Source organism: Periplaneta americana, chromosome 6 (genome assembly GCF_040183065.1).
Source record: "Periplaneta americana isolate PAMFEO1 chromosome 6, P.americana_PAMFEO1_priV1, whole genome shotgun sequence".
Taxonomy (NCBI): domain Eukaryota; kingdom Metazoa; phylum Arthropoda; class Insecta; order Blattodea; family Blattidae; genus Periplaneta; species Periplaneta americana.
In genome coordinates, this window is record NC_091122.1 from 153,603,918 (window position 1) to 153,622,974 (window position 19,057).

The window sequence follows — 19,057 nt, forward strand, 5'->3', positions numbered from 1 at the left end:
GAATCCGGGAAATTATCTCCCCCATTATTTCCCTCCCACGATGCCAGACAGGATGCTGTGGGGGAGAAACCCTAAAGAAATACTGCAATAATCAATGTTAGATCCGAGGGTTGTGTCTGAACTTCTAAGTGACGACAGGGTGATGTAGAAGGGAGAACTCTTCTCGTAACTCGACTATGTTATTATAGGCAAACAAGGACATCATCTCGATAACAAGTTTGAAGGGAGAGACGTAAACACAAGAAGTCGATAGTGCTGTTTATATAACTGATTACCAAACAGTTATCTCAGTTTGCAAATCTTGTTAAACATCAAAACGCGAGAACTTACCAAATCTCTAAGTTCTCGTTACATCGAGCACTAATAAGATAAACAAGACGGCTGTACACGTAAGAACAGATACTGTAGAATCAACTTTCCATGCCGAAGATCGAGGTTCAAATTCCAAAAAGGCCAAGTGTAGGGTGACATGCGTCCCGATTAATCGGGCTGTCCCGTTTCGAGGGCACACAAATTTCTCCCGATCTTTTTCTTTTTCATAAAACTGCTTTTTCTCCGCATTTTTAATGACAACATGTAAAAACCCGAGAAAGTTATTTCTTTTCATGATGAACTGTTGAATCATTGATAACATCCAGTCGGTGAAGAGTTGCAAATACTGTAGCTGTATCTTCGTTTTATGATGCTGCAGTTGAATTCTTTTTAACTTCTTGGTATGATAGATTTTCACCTGACATATACTACGTTTTCATGGAGTATTCAGATCGATCTGAATACACTTACCGTATTGAAATCTTCATGAAAACGGGGATACAATTCGATCTGAGTGTCAAGGTCGATACACCTAAAAAGAGGGAGCAGATCGTATTCAATTCGAATTAAGTTCCATGAAAACGGTATCGTATTCAATACGATCTCAATACGCTAAGCGCGTGATCGATCGTCATTTGTTTGATGTGTCGGCTGTTTTACCAACAGTGAGGCCAATACGTATGTTGAAAAAGAGTGTTGTAAAACATAATATTTCGTGTTTTCTTAAAAGTCAATATTATCATTATTCATTAAAAGCCAGAATATTAAGTTTTCATGCGCCTCATTTGGAAAACGCAACATTGTTTATAGCTATTGCCTACAGAGTGACCAACACGCTAGTATGTCGATGACATATTAACCAACGTACATAACTACTTCCGAAACTTCAGCTTCCGTAGTCAGATCGTCTCCAATACGTATCGAAAATTGCATGAAAATAGGGATCGTATTCAGTACGGAAAATGTATTCAGATAGATTTGAATACTCTATGAAAACGTAGTAATAATTAGGAACATTAAATCCAGACGTTTGAGATGGGAAGGGCCACGTATGGACGAATCCAGAACTGCATATTGGGAGGTTGGAGGGAAAAAGACCTTTGGGGAGGCCGAGATGTAGATGGGAGAATAATATAAAAATGGATTTCAGGGAGGTGGGATATGATAGTAGAGACTGGATTAATCTTGCTCAGGATGGGGACCGATGGCGAGCTTACGTGAGGGCGGCAATGAACCTTCGGGTTACTTAAAAGCTATTTGTAAGTAAGTTGTAAGGTATGATAGATTATCAAAGTTTTCCACATTTCCATGGACGTTGCTAAAAGAACCGTCAGAATGATCAACACTTGAAATGTTAAATGGTTGTAATATAAAGATATTGCTACAGACGACAATTTATTTCGTGAAATAATTCATACCAAGTTATTTGTACAAAATAAAATTGTATCTGACAGGGAAAAATGGGATGAGTTGATGGCTCGTGAAAAATGGTGCCTTTTTTTTTTATTCTTGCCACACTTTATGAGCTGTCCAGTGATTCCAAGAACATAGCACAATATAGAGTATTTAGCCTTGTTTCTTCACACTAGATGGATGAGAGAAACAGGTTCAGTAGGCCTACCAGAGGCATTAATTATTTTATTCACTTGATTCAGCTTCAAGAAGTTATAGTTATTTACTTGATAAGACTGACTTACTGAATGCAACAGGGACTTGAAAGAAATATTACTGGAGTAAAAAACTTAAGAAAATGCTTTTCATGACACACTGGCACAGGTTATGTTTGCGCAATTTTCTGAACACTGCATAATATATACATCCTAATACTGTATATTATTATATAGGATTTTTTTAAAAGTGATAGTTTTAATTGTTCTTTTTTTTTTTTTTTTCATTTTCTACAAAATCTTAAAAATGCTGGCACTGGCACATTACACAAGAAATGGGACTTTTTTTGCATCATGTTGTATGCTACTACCATTTTGTTCTTGTGCAAGTAAAAGCCTCTCTTCAATGCTGCCTACACAGCTTTGAGTTTTGAGTTCTGGAATACCTGCCACAGTGTGTGCGATTAAGTCCTTCAACTCATCAATTGTCGTCGGTTTGCTCAATGATACTCTTTCCGTCAGCTAGCCCCACAACCAACAATCTGCTGGGTTAATAATCTGGCGATCTTGTAGGCCAAGTTACAGAAAAGTGTCTAATTGATAACACGACAACCAGAACAATCGGAAACAAACTCCCTGTCATGGTGATGCAACAAATTTCATTTCTTGTGTAATAAGCCAGTAATACAATTTTTTAAGGTTGTGTAAAAAATGGTGGAGGAATTAAAATTATCTCTCACCTTTGAAACACCCTGTACATTTTACAATTATTTTCACCATTAAATCGAGAAAAATTTGTTCCGGCACCGGGAATCGAACCCGGGACCTCTCAGTTCTGCGCGCTGACGGCTCTTTCGAACTGAGCTATGCCGGGACACGATCCACGGTGCCGGTCGAACTCCTCTCATTGTACTGTTTTACGGCCTACTGCCTGCATTTAAACCTATGTAAGTCATGTATGCAGGAGCGCATATTTAAATGACTTTTATGGCCATATTCAACAACAGTTTGTGATAACTGTAAACATTTAATACATCAAATCGAAATATTCAGCTCTGCGCGCTGAGGGCTCTTTCCAACTGAGTGGATCGTGTCCCAGCATAGCTCAGTTGGAAAGAGCCCTCAGCGCGCAGAGCTGAGAGGTCCCGGGTTCGATTCCCGGTGCCGGAACGAATTTTTCTCGATTTAATGGTGATAATACACATTGACTACTTCATAGTAGTCGTGTTAATATTCAATGAGGATGGCGAGACCTCATATAATGAATATTTGATGTTACAATTATTTGTTTATTACATGATACTGTTTATTGTACATTCTTCATTAGCCCTATAGGAGTAATATTCTTTTACTGTAAAATTACTTGTTAATTTCATAGTACTATTCATGAGTTCTAAGATAAACTGCAAGATTTTCTTCAAGGAGAAGAGTGATGACAGGTGCCCCAATTTTTACTGAGGCAATTATGTTCACTCTTGTCGAGTGGAATTTCTTGTAGACAAATGTAAACAAGACGAACACTGTTATCGAAAAAAAAAAAAAAAAAAAAAAAAACTGAAGAAGGTAAACTTTCGAATTTGAAATGTGGCAGTGGAAGAAGTGGACAGCTCCAAATGCTTGGGGTATACTGTAAGTAGTAACATGAGCTGCTGCTATGAAGTCAAAAGGAGGATAGCAATGGCCAAGGAAGCTTTTAATAGAAAAAGGAGCATCTTCTGCGGACCTCTGGAAAATGAACTAAGGAAGAGACTAGTGAAGTTCTTTATGTGGTCTGTGCTATTACATAACGCAAAAACATAGACATTACGACGAATTCAAGAGAAAGGATTAGATAAGGAGAAAAGAATGAAGCGTGAAAAATGGACAGACAGAATCAGAAACGAAGCTGTGCTAGAAATATGAAGAAATAATAATGCTGAAACTGATCAGAAAGAGAAAAAGAAACTGTTTGGGTCACTGACATAGAAGAAACTCTCTACTGAAGGATGGATGCACTGGAAGAAATGGTGAGTGAAGGACAAGTTCGGGGCACAAGAAGATATTAGATGCTCGACAATATTAAGATAGCCTACATGGATCGTATGCGGAGATAAGAGAAGGAGATGGAAAGGAATGGAGAATGCTGATCTGCAGTGAAAAATCTGCCCCTGGACTGAATGAATGGACTATGGATGAATGAAAGACAATATTGCTACACGTTTCGTCGAGGTATTCCCGTTTACCTTGCATTTATTCCACCATCTCTCAGCGACAATCTTTCTTATTGCTAATTAATTTACACTGCATTACTTTTCAACTCATTTGGGATGCCCTACGGAGAATACAGTATATGAAAGCGTGGGATTTCTGCAGTTTGCGTCGAGGATTGAGCCATCAGTAACATTAATATGAGTTGAGAAAGACATACATGCAATGGTCACTTTAGAATACAATGAGCGAACAATCATGGATTTTATTTTTCTTCCAACTAGGTTCCTTTGGTGGGAAACATGTTATAATATGGGACTCATTACACTTTTCAACTTTTCACTTTGCAGTTTGCACACTTAATTGCAGTTTCTGATCCCCTATCACTTCTTAAAACTGGTTTGCAAAGTGAAAAGTGGAAAGGAAAAGTACGTAAAACTTTTCAAATATATTATAACCTTTGTTTCACCATCTACAATAATTTTGAAAAGTGCAAAAAAAATTGTTTATTTAACGACGCTCGCAACTGCCGAGGTTATATCAGCGTCGCCGGTGTGCCGGAATTTTGTCCCGCAAGAGTTCTTTTACATGCCACTAAATCTAGTGAAATAAGCCTGTCGCATTTAAGCATACTTAAATGCCATCGACCTGAGCCGGGATCGAAACCGCAACCTCGGATACAGAAGGCCAGCGCTATACCAACTGCGCCACTCAGGGCGACGAAAAGTGCAAAATCTTATGCTGAAAAGTGAATGGGATTTTTTTTGCAAATAACCATGTCTCTTTGCCATTAAGATTAAATTAATTATATTCAATATATTTTTGCTTTAGATTCAGAATAATTTAAAGAAGAAAATAATATAATAAGAGAACACTTCACTATTAAGAGAATAAAGTGACGAAGAATCTCCATCCCCCCCCCCAAAAAAAAGAGTGCGTGTATATAAAAGCAGGATAAATTTCCACAGCCTAAGTCAACTTAAAGTTATAGCTGTTAACTATGATGTAATATCTTTAATTCAAAGACGACAATATGATCGAAATTCCCTGCGTGTCTCTCTCTCTCTCTCTCTCTATATATATATATATATATATATATATATATATATATACATATATATATATATATACACACACACACACACACACACACACACACACACACACACACACACACAGAATGAACTGTAAGTTGCAAACGTGGGGTAATTTCGGTATAATTCTAGATAAGTAACCTAGTTTTCGTTCCAGATCATACCACTTACACAACTTATGGACTGGTGAAAGACAAATAAATATCCGAAGTGTTTTCTGTCCCTAATTTTAATGGGATATATAATGAGCCTTATCAAGAACTTAAATATTGGCTGAATTTTTTTTATTTTGTTAGGTCTAATTAATATTTTCAAATGCCTACCCATCCTCTACATTCTCTTCTACGATACATATACTAACCAATGGATGGGATAATTTGATTTTATAGGGACATTAAAGCATGTTTTACTTCAATAATGTACATTATACCCAAATTTTCCCATCCATGGCATAAATTGAGTATAGTTAAACTTAGGGTTATTATTATGATAAGAAGAAGGCAACATACGTGGAAATGCAATGGAATTATTCTAGAAGGTCAAGGTGCTAACATAAAAAACACAGATTGGAAATTTTTATTGTGGTAACAGATCTCTAACCTCAAAAAACGGTGTTTTTATACGAAATTACCCCAACCCACCCTATAGCTATAGGATAAAAGTTGGTAATATTGTGATATGAGTAATATTGTGATAGTTCTTTTTTGAGAATTTATTACAATTTTACTGAGCGATAGGAAGATCGGTTTTTTTGCCTCAACGTATTAAGGGAATGTTCGTGGACAAGTTGCTGCACAAAACCGGTCCTTCTCTCGCTCAGTAAAATTGTAATAAATTCTCAAAAAGAACTATCACAATATTACTCGTATCAGAGTATTAGCAACCTTTACCCTATACAAAGATTCGTCTTTAAACTAGTCAGAGATGAGATTTGGACTGCAATACGAGAGAAATTGAGGTAAAAATATCGCAAAAATGGACTGTATTTTACGCTACAAAATACAGATCAAATTATATGATGTGGGCTAAATTTTATTGAAAAACTTTCGGTTTTAAAACACGGCGGATTCTCGAAATTTCTTATTGAGTCCACCTCATAAAAGGCTGAAAGTGTAGTGGGCAATATTCTACCACGTCTCAAAAAACAAGTTTTGGAACGGAAGACAACGCGTAACATAAAATTAAGGTATAACAATGATTTTGACATATTTACTACGTTTCACGAACATGCTACAAATTTCAGCAACGCCCACTCGTCTGGAAGTGACAATCGACAACAGATGTGACATGGCACGACATTGAGAGTAACTTTAAAGTAAATGGGCAAGAATAGAATTCTGTAATTTAATGTTGCGCTTCAGAACTATGATAAAGGATTGTAATTCAGACAGGAAAATAATTTGCAAGGTAAGACACTACGTATAAAATTAGAGCTAACATTTCATTTGCCTTACCGAAGCGTTTCGCTCCATGTTGAGTGTGAGAATCGGGAGATTAAATGCAGAGTTCCTGACGTGCGGAGATGCTCAAGTGACGAAGATAATAATTAATGTGAGGTCACACCAAGCAATAGTCACATTTCGCATCCGCGGCTTAAGTAGACATATAAACACAACATGAGGATTTAATTAAAACACTCTTCACACGAGATATCCACTTGGAGTTCTAATCAACTGCAAGCCACTTCTATGCTACACGGATTTTACCCTTTTTCCACAAACACAACCCCTTTATCCCGTCAGCCCCTCTTCACTACTTCGGACAATCTGAGGTCAGGGCGCCGAAGGTGACGCAGCGTCGCCATCATGGACCGGCGCCTGACGTCCGTAATAAAAAAAAAAGAGGTCAAAATAAAGCGTATATAACAGGGGAAGATACCTCACACAGAACAAAGTAACAGATGCCAAACTATTAACACAACTGCAAGGTTCTGAAAATACTGGTCAAATGTAAGTTGTGATAAATTCGGAAACGGGGAGGGGCTAGGGTCAAAATCCAATCCCCCTCTCACAAATTATATCCGCATTAAAATCACGTGTACTTGTGACTCATGAGAATCGAACCGAGGACTGAGGCAAATAAAAGGGGGAGGAGGGGGGATATTTTGGGGGATGAGAGGAGCGGGGAAATATTATACCACGTGATACATTTTGCAGAGCGATGACAGAGCCCTCAGTGCTCCCTGCGGCCACTGCTGTAAACTGTACATGGAAGATCAATAATGCCTACCGCAAGGGAGCGAAGAAGCGCGGGCGGGCCTCAGTTACGACACGACCGTCACCTCAGTGGTGACTGACTCATGAAACTGATACCTACATTGATTTTTATGGAAGGGTACTTTGTAAGCTTTCGCCTAGTTACGATTCCATCAATATATCCGAAAGTTCCGTCAATAGTGAAAAAAAAAAAAAAAAAAAAAAAAAAAAAAAAAAAAAAAAAAAAATTAAAAATGTTCTCTGTTAAAATCAATGACAACAACACATAACAGGGCTTTTTAAAAAGTAATGCATAAAAATAATTAAAATTGAACGAGATTTTGAACAAAAAAACTCATACGTCACACCTTGTAGTTAGAAAGGAATATTTTCATGGGAATTAGTGAAATTCGTTTATAATATACTTTATGAAACAAGTTTATGTTACAGTACTTTATGGCATGAATCAATTGTTAGGGAACGAGCGGAGCGGGTTTCCTAATTTTGACGAATGCAATAACTGCATAACATTAATTTTAAATGTGTTTCATACGTTTATCTGATGCTTTTCCAATTCACTGTGGGCTAAAGCAGGGAGCTGTACTATCACCTTTACTTTTTAACTTCGCTCTAGAATATGTCATTAGGAAAGTCCAGGATAACAGGCAGGGTTTGGAATTGAACGGGTTACATCAGCTTCTTGTCTATGCGGATGACGTGAATATGTTAGGAGAAAATACACAAACGATTAGGGAAAACACGGAAATTTTACTTGAAGCAAGTAAAGCGATCGGTTTGGAAGTAAATCCCGAAAAGACAAAGTATATGATTATGTCTCGTGACCAGAATATAGTACGAAATGGAAACATAAAAATTGGAGATTTATCCTTCGAAGAGGTGGAAAAATTCAAATATCTTGGAGCAACACTAACAAATATAAATGACACTCGGGAGGAAATTAAACGCAGAATAAATATGGGAAATGCGTGTTATTATTCGGTTGAGAAGCTTTTATCATCCAGTCTGCTGTCAAAAAATCTGAAAGTTAGAATTTATAAAACAGTTATATTACCGGTTCTTCTGTATGGTTGTGAAACTTGGACTCTCACTCTAAGAGAGGAACATAGGTTAAGGGTGTTTGAGAATAAGGTTCTTAGGAAAATATTTGGGGCTAAGCGGGATGAAGTTACAGGAGAATGGAGAAAGTTACACAACGCAGAACTGCACGCATTGTATTCTTCACCTGACATAATTAGGAACATTAAATCCAGACGTTTGAGATGGGCAGGGCATGTAGCACGTATGGGCGAATCCAGAAATGCATATAGAATGTTAGTTGGGAGATCGGAGGGAAAAAGACCTTTAGGGAGGCCGAGACGTAGATGGGAGGATAATATTAAAATGGATTTGAGGGAGGTGGGATATGATGATGGAGACTGCACAGGATAGGGACCGATGGCGGGCTTATGTGAGGGCGGCAATGAACCTTCGGGTTCCTCAAAAGCCATTTGTAAGTAAGTAAGTGTTTCATACGTTATTTCTTTTGCACAACAACATTATAAAACAATTGATTAATAAAAAAAATAACATCAGATTTGTAATCATGGGTAGTTTGATATCATGGCCTTTGAAGAAAGCGGTTGCTATGACAACAATGATGTATTAAATATTATAGCATGGCAAATCGTTTCATAATAGTACATTATGCAACGAGCCTGTAATGATAGTAATTAAGAATCGAGTATGGATATTTATGAAACGAGCGCAAGCGAGTTTCATAATTTTCATACGAGCTTCTTAATTACCATTATAGGCGAGTTTCATACGACTTTTTATGCTCGACCATATTTCTAACTTGAAATTACCGGTATTCAGATGTATACATTTTATTTGTAACTGACAAGATCGGAAGTGACCTTGTTCTAGGTCGTGAATTGTGAGATGTGCGCAGACGGGAAAGTATTGATTTTTTCCGAGGAACAATAATGTCATTGACCTTGACGTAGTCCCGTTAAACTTGATAATACTATAATATTATAACCTTGATTATTGAATTCGACATTGAAAAACGAGATGACAAACTGAATTTATTTGAATATTATTTACAATTAACGCTAATTATTATAGTAACAGAACATAACCTTCTGCGACAGTATTGGATTTCCAGCCTCCGTGACTTTTCGCTAATTCTCTTTCGATTGCATATCCGAGAATAATCGATACTTGCGGTTTTATAACGGTAGAAAGCTGACCTGTCATTGGCTGAACAGTTGTAACCTGAGTCGTCATGGCTGAAAGACCTGACTTTTAATGAGTAGGCGTACTTTAATGACATGCATTAAAGGTCTGCTACCAGGTGTATAATTACTACATTTCGGCATGGTCGAGCATAAATAACTATACCATGCCAACTAAAACGACAAAATTAACATTATGCAACGATCATAATAATGATAGCTACTGAAACACGAGTGTCTTAATAGCCCTTATATGAAAGTTACATAAAACTGTTTTTCTACGACCTGTAGTAAGGTTAGACCAAAAACTAATTAATTCGTTAAAAATTAAAATTAATATTTAGATACATAGTTCTTTATTTGACAATATGGAAGTATGAATATGGTTTTAGACAGTGGGAAACAAAACAGTGACGTTTGAGGCAGTGGGTAACAAAAGAATGCAAGTGATTCTTATTTGCAGTTCCTATGGGTACGAAAATAAATAAATAAATGAAATCACAGTTTCTTTTTTTTTTTTTACGTTTTAACGTTAACTGAATCATAAAAATTATTGAGTAATATACATTAAATATTAATGTATACATTAAATAAAATATTAAAAGATTTTGGGATGGAAATTTCAGCACAAAAATCAAAAGTAATGGCATTTTTAGGACAAGACCCAGTCAGAAGTAAGATAATACACAATAACCAATGTCTCGAACAAGTGCAAAATTTCAATTATCTGGGTTGTGAAATATCTTATCCAAATGAAAAAGATGTGAACAAGAAAATTACCAAATTTACACAAATTCTAGGAATAATAAACAATACATTAAAAGCTAAATTAGTACAAAAATCTACAAGAATAAAAATATATAATACACTAGCATTACCCTCCCAAAAATTATGATGCAATATAAACCTAGAGGACATCGTCGATCAGGAAGACCTTTAAGAAGACTGCTAGATGGGGCCGAAACAGGTCTACAGAGGCCTAATTCGTGAAGGATGATGATGATGATTGAGTAATGTTTCATTCAATCAGGAAATGTGTAATATTGTAGTTGTTTCCATTTTAATTGAGTTTACTACACTTCTGCAGTTTGATTAAAGCATTTAACATCCCGGAATCAATGGTACTTATTGAAATAAGAAATCTGTATCGAAATGATAACCTGTATCGAAATTAATGTCATTGCATAATAACTTCATTTCGGTATGGTCGTAGAAAAATATTTTTAAGACGCCAGTTTAATAATGTAGCATATTATGCACGATTTTTACTAACGACTATTCCGTTTATATGACGTCATTCTATTTTCAGCCAATGAAATGTAATGAAATTTTGAATTCCAACCAATCACAGTCATACATCGCGATAATTTCTGCAGTTCGATTTATCACTATCAATTTATCGCATGGTCGTTCTTTTGTTTAGTCAGTGTAGCCAAGTGTTTCCACATAAATCGATGAGCACGAATCCACTGTACTACATAAAGTGCGAAATCTTACTTCCACATCTACATCTTCATTTTCTAATTCCATGTCCATTGTATCTAAAGAAAATGACACTCCTTCATAACAATTGCTCATTTAATTAATGTATTAATCAGGTTATTTGTAATTATAAAAAAGGTATCCCCGTAACATGCCATGAAAGCACTTGGGGGGGGGCATGGAGGTAGAGCCCCATGCTTTCCATGACCTCGGCACTAGAATGAGGTGGTGTGGTCGGCACCACGCTCTGACCGCCTTTTACCCCCGGGAAAGACCCGGTACTCAATTTTATAGAAGGCTGAGTGAACCTCGGGGCCGTTCTGAAAGTTTGGCAACGAGAAAAAAATCCTGTCACCACCTGGGATCGAACCCCGGACCTTCCAGTCCGTAGGCAGCTGCTCTACCAACTGAGCTACCCGGCCGCCATTTGTAATTATACTATAAAATATTTAAATTAAATTATGATTTCAGCCGATAATGAAGAAGTATTTCTGTTAAAATAACAAGAGAAAAGCGCAGTACATGCAATTAACATTTTTAAACCTGTATTTCGCTTTTCTCAATTGGCATTACTGAATAACATTCAATTTCTTTATTGCAGTAATCGTTATTCATCTATTTCGACTTTATAATGTCTGAATAGGTTAAGTATTCATAAATATACAATTGAGGCACTCAGAAGCAAAGTGATACAAGTGACATTTAGTAAGTTTTGAGATAAGTGACTTTGAAGTTGAAACGGAAATTTAAATATCTGTTACAGGACTATGTTGCTGTAAATTTACAGTTGTATATGTTGGTACCTATATTTTTTAACTTCTAAATATAAATTATCTATTCTAAAACTGTTTAGGTAAAATAGGGTCCTAAAGTCACTTGTATTATTTTGCCACGAAAATATTTTTGTGGAAAAGTAATATAAGTGCAAGGGTTTTCGGTATTTTTATATTATTTAAAACAAGAACAAGGACATTGCTTACAACATTGAAACATTGTCTTAACAGCACTTGAGCTTTCCTATTATCATATTATAACAAAACATGTGTCTGTATAACCGAAAGAATCAATCAATCAATCTTCTTAATGTGTCCAGTTGTTTGCAGACAACATAAAGTCAACTATAGTCCACTGTAGTATTTTCAGTTCTTCTTTTTCATAGTAAATTAGGGGTATTTTGATCGGTGTTCATTATAGACGCCTGTTGCTACTAGCCAGAGGTAGGGTGTAGTCAATATATACTGCAGAGATGTGTCTTCTGCAACTGATACTGATGATTTTAATTGACTTCTTTTGTGGTTTATGGATGGACAGTATAGAAGAATGTGTTCCAGATCTTCATCATGATTATTACACCACATACAAGTAGGAGTATTAGAAAAGTGAAATCGGTGTAGGTACAATTATGTGACAATGTGATCTGTTCTGACTCTTGTTAAAAATGTTTGAACATGTCTGGGCAAGTTTTTTTGTAAATTTACAGGTCATTCGGTTTCTTTTTAACGGACTGTAAAATTTTTCCTTTGTCAGAAGAGAGCCAATTGTTGATCCATAAGTTTATAAAATGGAACTTTACTGAAGAAAGGCACTGAATAGAGATATCACTTGAAGAGGTCTTGGTTGCAAATATGTTGCCTGTTTCGCAACGTTATCGACTTTCTTGTTTCCAGGTAGACCACAATGACTATGTATCCATTGAAATTTTATTTTCTTTTGGAGTTCTTTTAGTTCACTTAGTTGTTTCTGAATTGGAATAATTCTATGTGCATATAGGTTTGGTACATATTTAATTATATTAAATATAGCCCCCTTGGAGTCGGTAAGTATTCAAATAGATCTTTCAGAAATTTGAGTAACACACTAAAGAGCAGCATCAATAGCTAGCAATTCAGTGTCAAGACTGGAGGAGGATGAACATGGTATGAAGTAATTTCCTTGATATTTTGGAATATAATACCCTGCTCCTGATGTTCCATCATCAGGGTTTAGAGATTCATCTGTATAAATTTGAAGGTAAATGTTATGTTTTATTTAACGACGCTCGCAACTGCAGAGGTTATATCAGCGTCGCCGGATGTGCCGGAATTTTGTCCCGCAGGAGTTCTTTTACATGCCAGTAAATCTACTGACATGAGCCTGTCATATTTAAGCACACTTAAATGCCATCGACCTGGCCCGGGATCGAACCCGCAACCTTGGGCATAGAAGGCCAGCGCTATACCAACTTGCCAACCAGGTCGACAAATTTGAAGGTGATCCTTATATGAGGTGCAGAGTAGTTCCATGGCATTTAACTTAAGAATGTATGAAGGATCATTTTTGAAATGATTTCGTGGAATTTGTAGGCAATGTTCTGGAATTATACATTTTCATAGAGGAATTTCATTTACAACTGGAGTTTTAGCAATGAGTGTGTCTGTGATATAGACTGGCATGTCTTCTTTGTTTATTTTGTAGAAATTACATAGGATATTATCTGACAGTTTGAAGAACATCTGAGATCTGGATGAGGCTTGCAATTTTAAATGTATTTTTAGATCCCTTTTTAATACATAGTGTCTTACTGGTTGAATATTATATTCAATATCTAGGGCAAAAGTTGATGTGGTGTTTGGTACTCCGAAAAAAGAGGGCTAAGAAAATTTCAAATTTTGGATGAAATTCAGCCTTAGTCGCTGTTCATTACGTCACTAGGCTCATCTAATGAAGTAATATCTCTCTCTGCTGAAACATCTATGTTTCTGTCATGAAGTGCATCTGTAGTGCTCCTACCGCGAATATTCCTTCAAACTTCCTCTTCCACGCACTTTTCCACGTCCTACAGTCCTTATTATAGGCCCATCCTAATGCTTCAGGTCATCAAAGAAAGAGAGTGGTGTATGAGTGGGATGAATTTCTTTAGCTATTGCAAGTTGCTCCACTTAGCAAAAGTTATCCTTATTGGATCAATGTATAGTTGGTCCAGCTCAATGTGTGCAGGCCTTCCACGTAGATGTTTCGAATATGTAATTTATTACCTCTCTCCTTTATGGCAAATGAATTAGTCATACACAGAAGAAACGCAACAACAATATGCAAACAACGCACTTGTATTAGTTTGCCTCTCAGTCAAAACTCTGTATGCAGTGTAATATAAGTGTAAGGCCAACATGGCGCAGCAATGACTGGAACTGCAGTTATATTACTTTTTCTCTGAACAGAAGTGACGTTAAAGATTTAGAATATATACTAATACTTATTCAGAAAAGAATCATTAAAATATGCCTTAATAAACCAATTGATTACTCATCCGAGCTTTTGTTCACTGATTTTAATGTTTTGAAAATTAAACAGATTTATTATATTGCCTTATTAATCTTCATACATAAAAACCGTAATAAATTCAAATTGTATCATCATAAATATGGAACCAAAGATTCGATTTTATACGACTAGAGGAACCAAAGTGTTTCACAAGCACAGCTCTGAGCCATGGTACCTACTTTGGTTCAAGGTTATACAATAAAATAATTGATAAATACCCAAATTTAGAAAATTTTAGTATCAGGAATTTCAAAAATAGCGTTAGGAATTTAATTTTTAAAGAATATATATTGATTTAATATGTATATGTATTTGTATGACTTAAATTGTTAAAATTGAAATTGTATTTTTGAATTTAATTTATTCCTGTAATTTTTTTTTCTTGACCCAGTTTGTGTCAAAAATTATCTTTGTGTTTATCTTTGTGTTCAGATATCTCCCTGAGCACGAGTTTTTTACTCCTTCAGGGAAGAACTAAGATTGTATTTCTGTCAATGTTATTTTATTAACAATAAACAACAATAAACAATAAACTTATCTCACTTTTTAAAAAAATGTCATATTACTTTGCTTCTGAATGCCTCAATTATTAATATTTTGTGAACGAATTTTAGGGATATATTATTCACGAAATAGTCCTAATAAATGTCACTCGAGGTCTGAGATTACTATAGATAAAGGGTGTTTATAATGCTGATGAACAAACTATTATTGCATGAGTATCCTAATTTTTACGAGTCCATCAACTGTGTAACATTATTAACGAGCCTCATACGCTTATTTTTTGTATAAGAGTATTCCTGTGTAACAGAATTAATAAAGACGATATAGGGAAATAAGGTATCAAATTTCTATTAAATTACAAAAGCCTGCAACATATTCGTGACGTCGCTGTTTAAATTTATTGACACTGTTGCTAATATGAAAATCAATTTACCAGCAAATATTTTAGAGGGAACTTATAAAGTAAAATTGGGTTCAAATCACAAATAAATCTCGTGAAAGCTATGAAAGAGAGTACGAGAAACTTATTAGATGGCCGGAGAATAAGAAAATAAAAGAGATTTCACAAACAATGCTTCTGGCATATCAATCTGAACAGGTCGGTTTATTGAATTTTACATTTCACTTTTACGTTTACTTTCAATATTCAGAAATAAGACTGCGTTATAGATTAATAACATATTTCTTTCGTGGCAGGACTAGGAGTTTAACTAAAAAAAATTCAATTTTCATGCGTATTCATAATACAAGTCATTTAGCGGTAAGTACAATATAATTTTAAAAATAATATGCAATGCAAATAAATCAGATTAACAAAGTATTTTGATGTGTTATTCATTTTACGAATAAAACCTCACGAGTTTATGTTCAGATAAATGAATTTCACTTAATTTTTTAAGGCCGGTGGTGTACCTCTCCCCTTAAAAGAATCGAACCCGGATACGTTCGTCAGGTGACCAAGCTTAATACTAATGTTCCGCAAAGGAACAGATGTCTACCTCAACATTTTTTTATGTCTGAGTCAGTACTTTTCGAGAACAGAACCAGACCAATCCTTGAATTCTGGTGATAGTGGGTATTAAGTTACTGTTATGGTAGCGGTAAATATTTAGGGTGAACAAACGTCTTTCTCGCCTTCTAAAATATAACAATTCCCTCACACTAAAATGTGACTGTGCAACTTTACTAGCAGTAACACGAATTTCATTGCTACAACTAACATCTGTTACAAATGTTTCCATCCGGAATTCTAGAAGGTCAAATTATGTCATCTTATGACGAACCAAACTAGAAAGAACGTACAACTGAAGTCTTCGTGAGACTGGAAACTATCATCACAGCGTTCTCAAAATACTGAAGAACAAATTCAATTTCAACTTTCATCTATATATTTCTGTGTGTAATTATTCAGTTTCCTTCCCAGACAGGATACGAGCCACGAAAGTCATAGTTACCAGTCTATCATGCTCTGGAGTGAACAAGGCTCTGAAATCAGATACAAGTGTCAGTCCGGTATTTTTGCCACTGCTGTACATCATTCCTATGTGTCAATATACGTGAATTATTATCTTTTACAAAATTTAGACAAAAAGGATTTAAATCTCAGACAAATATTTTTGTTATAACTAGAATTTGTAACCCTTGCTCTTTTAATATGTAGCTTGGTAAAACGATGTATCCTTCTCTGTAATAGGTTAGAGTATTTTACAGAATCTTGATTTTTTATCAATAACGACAATGAAGTTATACTGTGAAATCACGTGGCTTACTCATAAAAAATAAATAAAATAAATACGATTTTTTAGCCTTCACTATTTTTTTTATACTGAGCGTTACTATATTTCATCTTAACACTCTCCATATTTTCCATGATGTGGAATTGACAAAGGGCTAACTCTAGTCCGTCCGAGAATTGTTAAAAATTTTTACAAGATAAAGTAGAAAGCCTGTGAATCCAATAAATTCATATGAAACTTCTACAAGTAAATTAAGTAAAAATCTAATTATTGCATGGTCTCCACAGGCAAACCTCATTTTTAATTTCAGTAAAAAAACAACGAATACTACGACACTACTGGTTAAACCCCGCAATATCAAATCGACCCCTTCTAATACTAAAATTAGCTTTATTGTTCACGTTTTGAATAACCCACAGGTAAAGAACCAATATAACAAATAGATGGAACAACAAATGGAAATGAAAATTACGTGATAATTATGATAATGATAATGGAACTCAATTACCACCAAATGTCAATATTGAACAAGATTTTAAAGCCGAGCCGTGATTTAGTAGGTTAGACGATTCCCTTTCACTAAAGCGACCGGGTTTCGATCCCTGGTAGTGTCAGTGAAAACTGCGGTAGCCAAAGCAGATCTGGGGCAGGTTTTCTCCTTATAAGTTACCGGTACTCTGGTTTTTCCTGCCAATTTATTCCACCATTCCTCCATCATAATATGCATACAAAATTAAAACTTTACTTAAATTAAAGTTAAAAGGCCAATTCTCTTGGCAATGAAAGTCAGTTTAGGGTACGAAAACAATCAAACAATCACTATTTGAAAATACAATCTTGGGCTAGAGTTGTTTTTATAAAGTACGCCTCATTTGTTAATAACAGATAACAGCCCCGACGAGGGTCCTGAAATTATAAGGAAGCTGAAATACGGGAACAAAAAGGACCACACTAGAATGGGCAAGTTTTTTTTTATGCAGTATATGGAATGCAGAAAAACAAAGAGAGAATTCGAAAAAGTGTAGGCAGCTTTGTTTACAAAAACTGTGCCTCCAAGATTCTACCTTGTTCTTGCATCACGACAATGAATGGGGAAAAAGTGGGTCAGTGTATATCGATTCCTTTCATAATGCACCGCCCCTCTTTTATTATGGATTTCAAAGAACTGTCAATAGTCTACTAGTCTACTTCTGTTAAGGTCACTCACAGTGGAAGTCGTTATTTTCACATCCATGAGTCCGTGACCAATACGCAACCACTTCTAACTCAATACGGGACAATCGAGAAGGACTCTGAGGAAGGAAGTGCTAAGACAAGCCTATTTAATGTAGCAGCGACACCTTCCCGGATATGCAGCGTCGAATCAGGCCTGGATCAATATCCGTCCATTACGTCAATGACACGTATTCGAAGGTACGCGGAGTCGTAAACGCATGTACTATTTGACTGAGTAGACATATTATGCGTGAAACAAAGGAATTGATATACGTCAGGGGGGTATTCTAACCAGAGAGCTGCATAATAGCGCTTACAACCGGTTTAGATTTGACCGGTTAGAGAACATCCGTCAAAGTCGGGCAACAGTCCGAATATTCGATTTTCAACTGCTTGCACCTTATATTTTGCAGGCAGACAGAACACCAGGCGCACTTCATCGTACATGAAACCGACACAAACGGAAGTAACAATTGAAGGAAATTTACTTTGTCTTATTAAATAGGTCTACAATTGATTGGGCACTTTAACACACTTATCTTCATAACTAATACCCTAGATCATATAGGCCTATGTAACAGACAACTCATCCCTATGTTAAAATCGGCAGCACTTTGACGAGAACAACCGCCAGGATCGCCATACGTCCGTCATATACAAACACGAGATGGCAGCACAGTCGCTAATGCAATTCAAATGGGAATTATGACATGACTCCTTATGTAACAACTAGATGGCAGCGTAGTAAACCTGACAAAAGTTGTTAACCTCAAAGCCTATAAGGCCGACCTAACTGGGTATATATGATCTAAGCTAATACATAAATGAACAAATGGACACCGGTAACAACAAAGGAAATAAGTGTAATTCAGAATAATTATGAAATATGGCGCGTAAAGTAATGCAAGAATAAAATAAATTACAGTTACTTAGGCCTACCACAGAGAAGAGCAAACAAGTACATAGACCTACATTATATTGTAATATTTACATTTTAAACTCAAAATGCATACCTCTAAAACAGTAGTTGTTAATATAAGCTATAATGCCTTTTAATTACTCTAAAGAGCTGCATTATTACTTCATTAATAAATCATTTTTAAGACGATAGAGTGTTATTAACAAAAAGAAAAGTACTCAAGCTCAAATGATTGTACTTTCACTAAGCATGTTGTTGCCCTTGATGGT

General features: G+C 35.7%; 1 protein-coding gene across 8 annotated transcripts in view; it reads right to left on the reverse strand.

Annotated features, from left to right (window-relative positions):
- LOC138701943 (uncharacterized) overlaps positions 1–19,057 on the reverse strand; it is a 349,096-nt gene that overhangs the window by 286,911 nt on the left and 43,128 nt on the right. Inside the window, exon 1 of one of the 8 annotated variants that reach the window (XM_069829317.1) lies at positions 6,655–7,219. The exons of the other annotated variants lie outside the window; for them this stretch is intronic. Coding sequence (XP_069685418.1) covers positions 6,655–6,672 — 18 coding nt within the window. The 5' untranslated portion in view covers positions 6,673–7,219. Of the gene's footprint in view, positions 1–6,654; positions 7,220–19,057 lie in introns of those variants that run through there. 8 annotated transcript variants of the gene reach the window in all.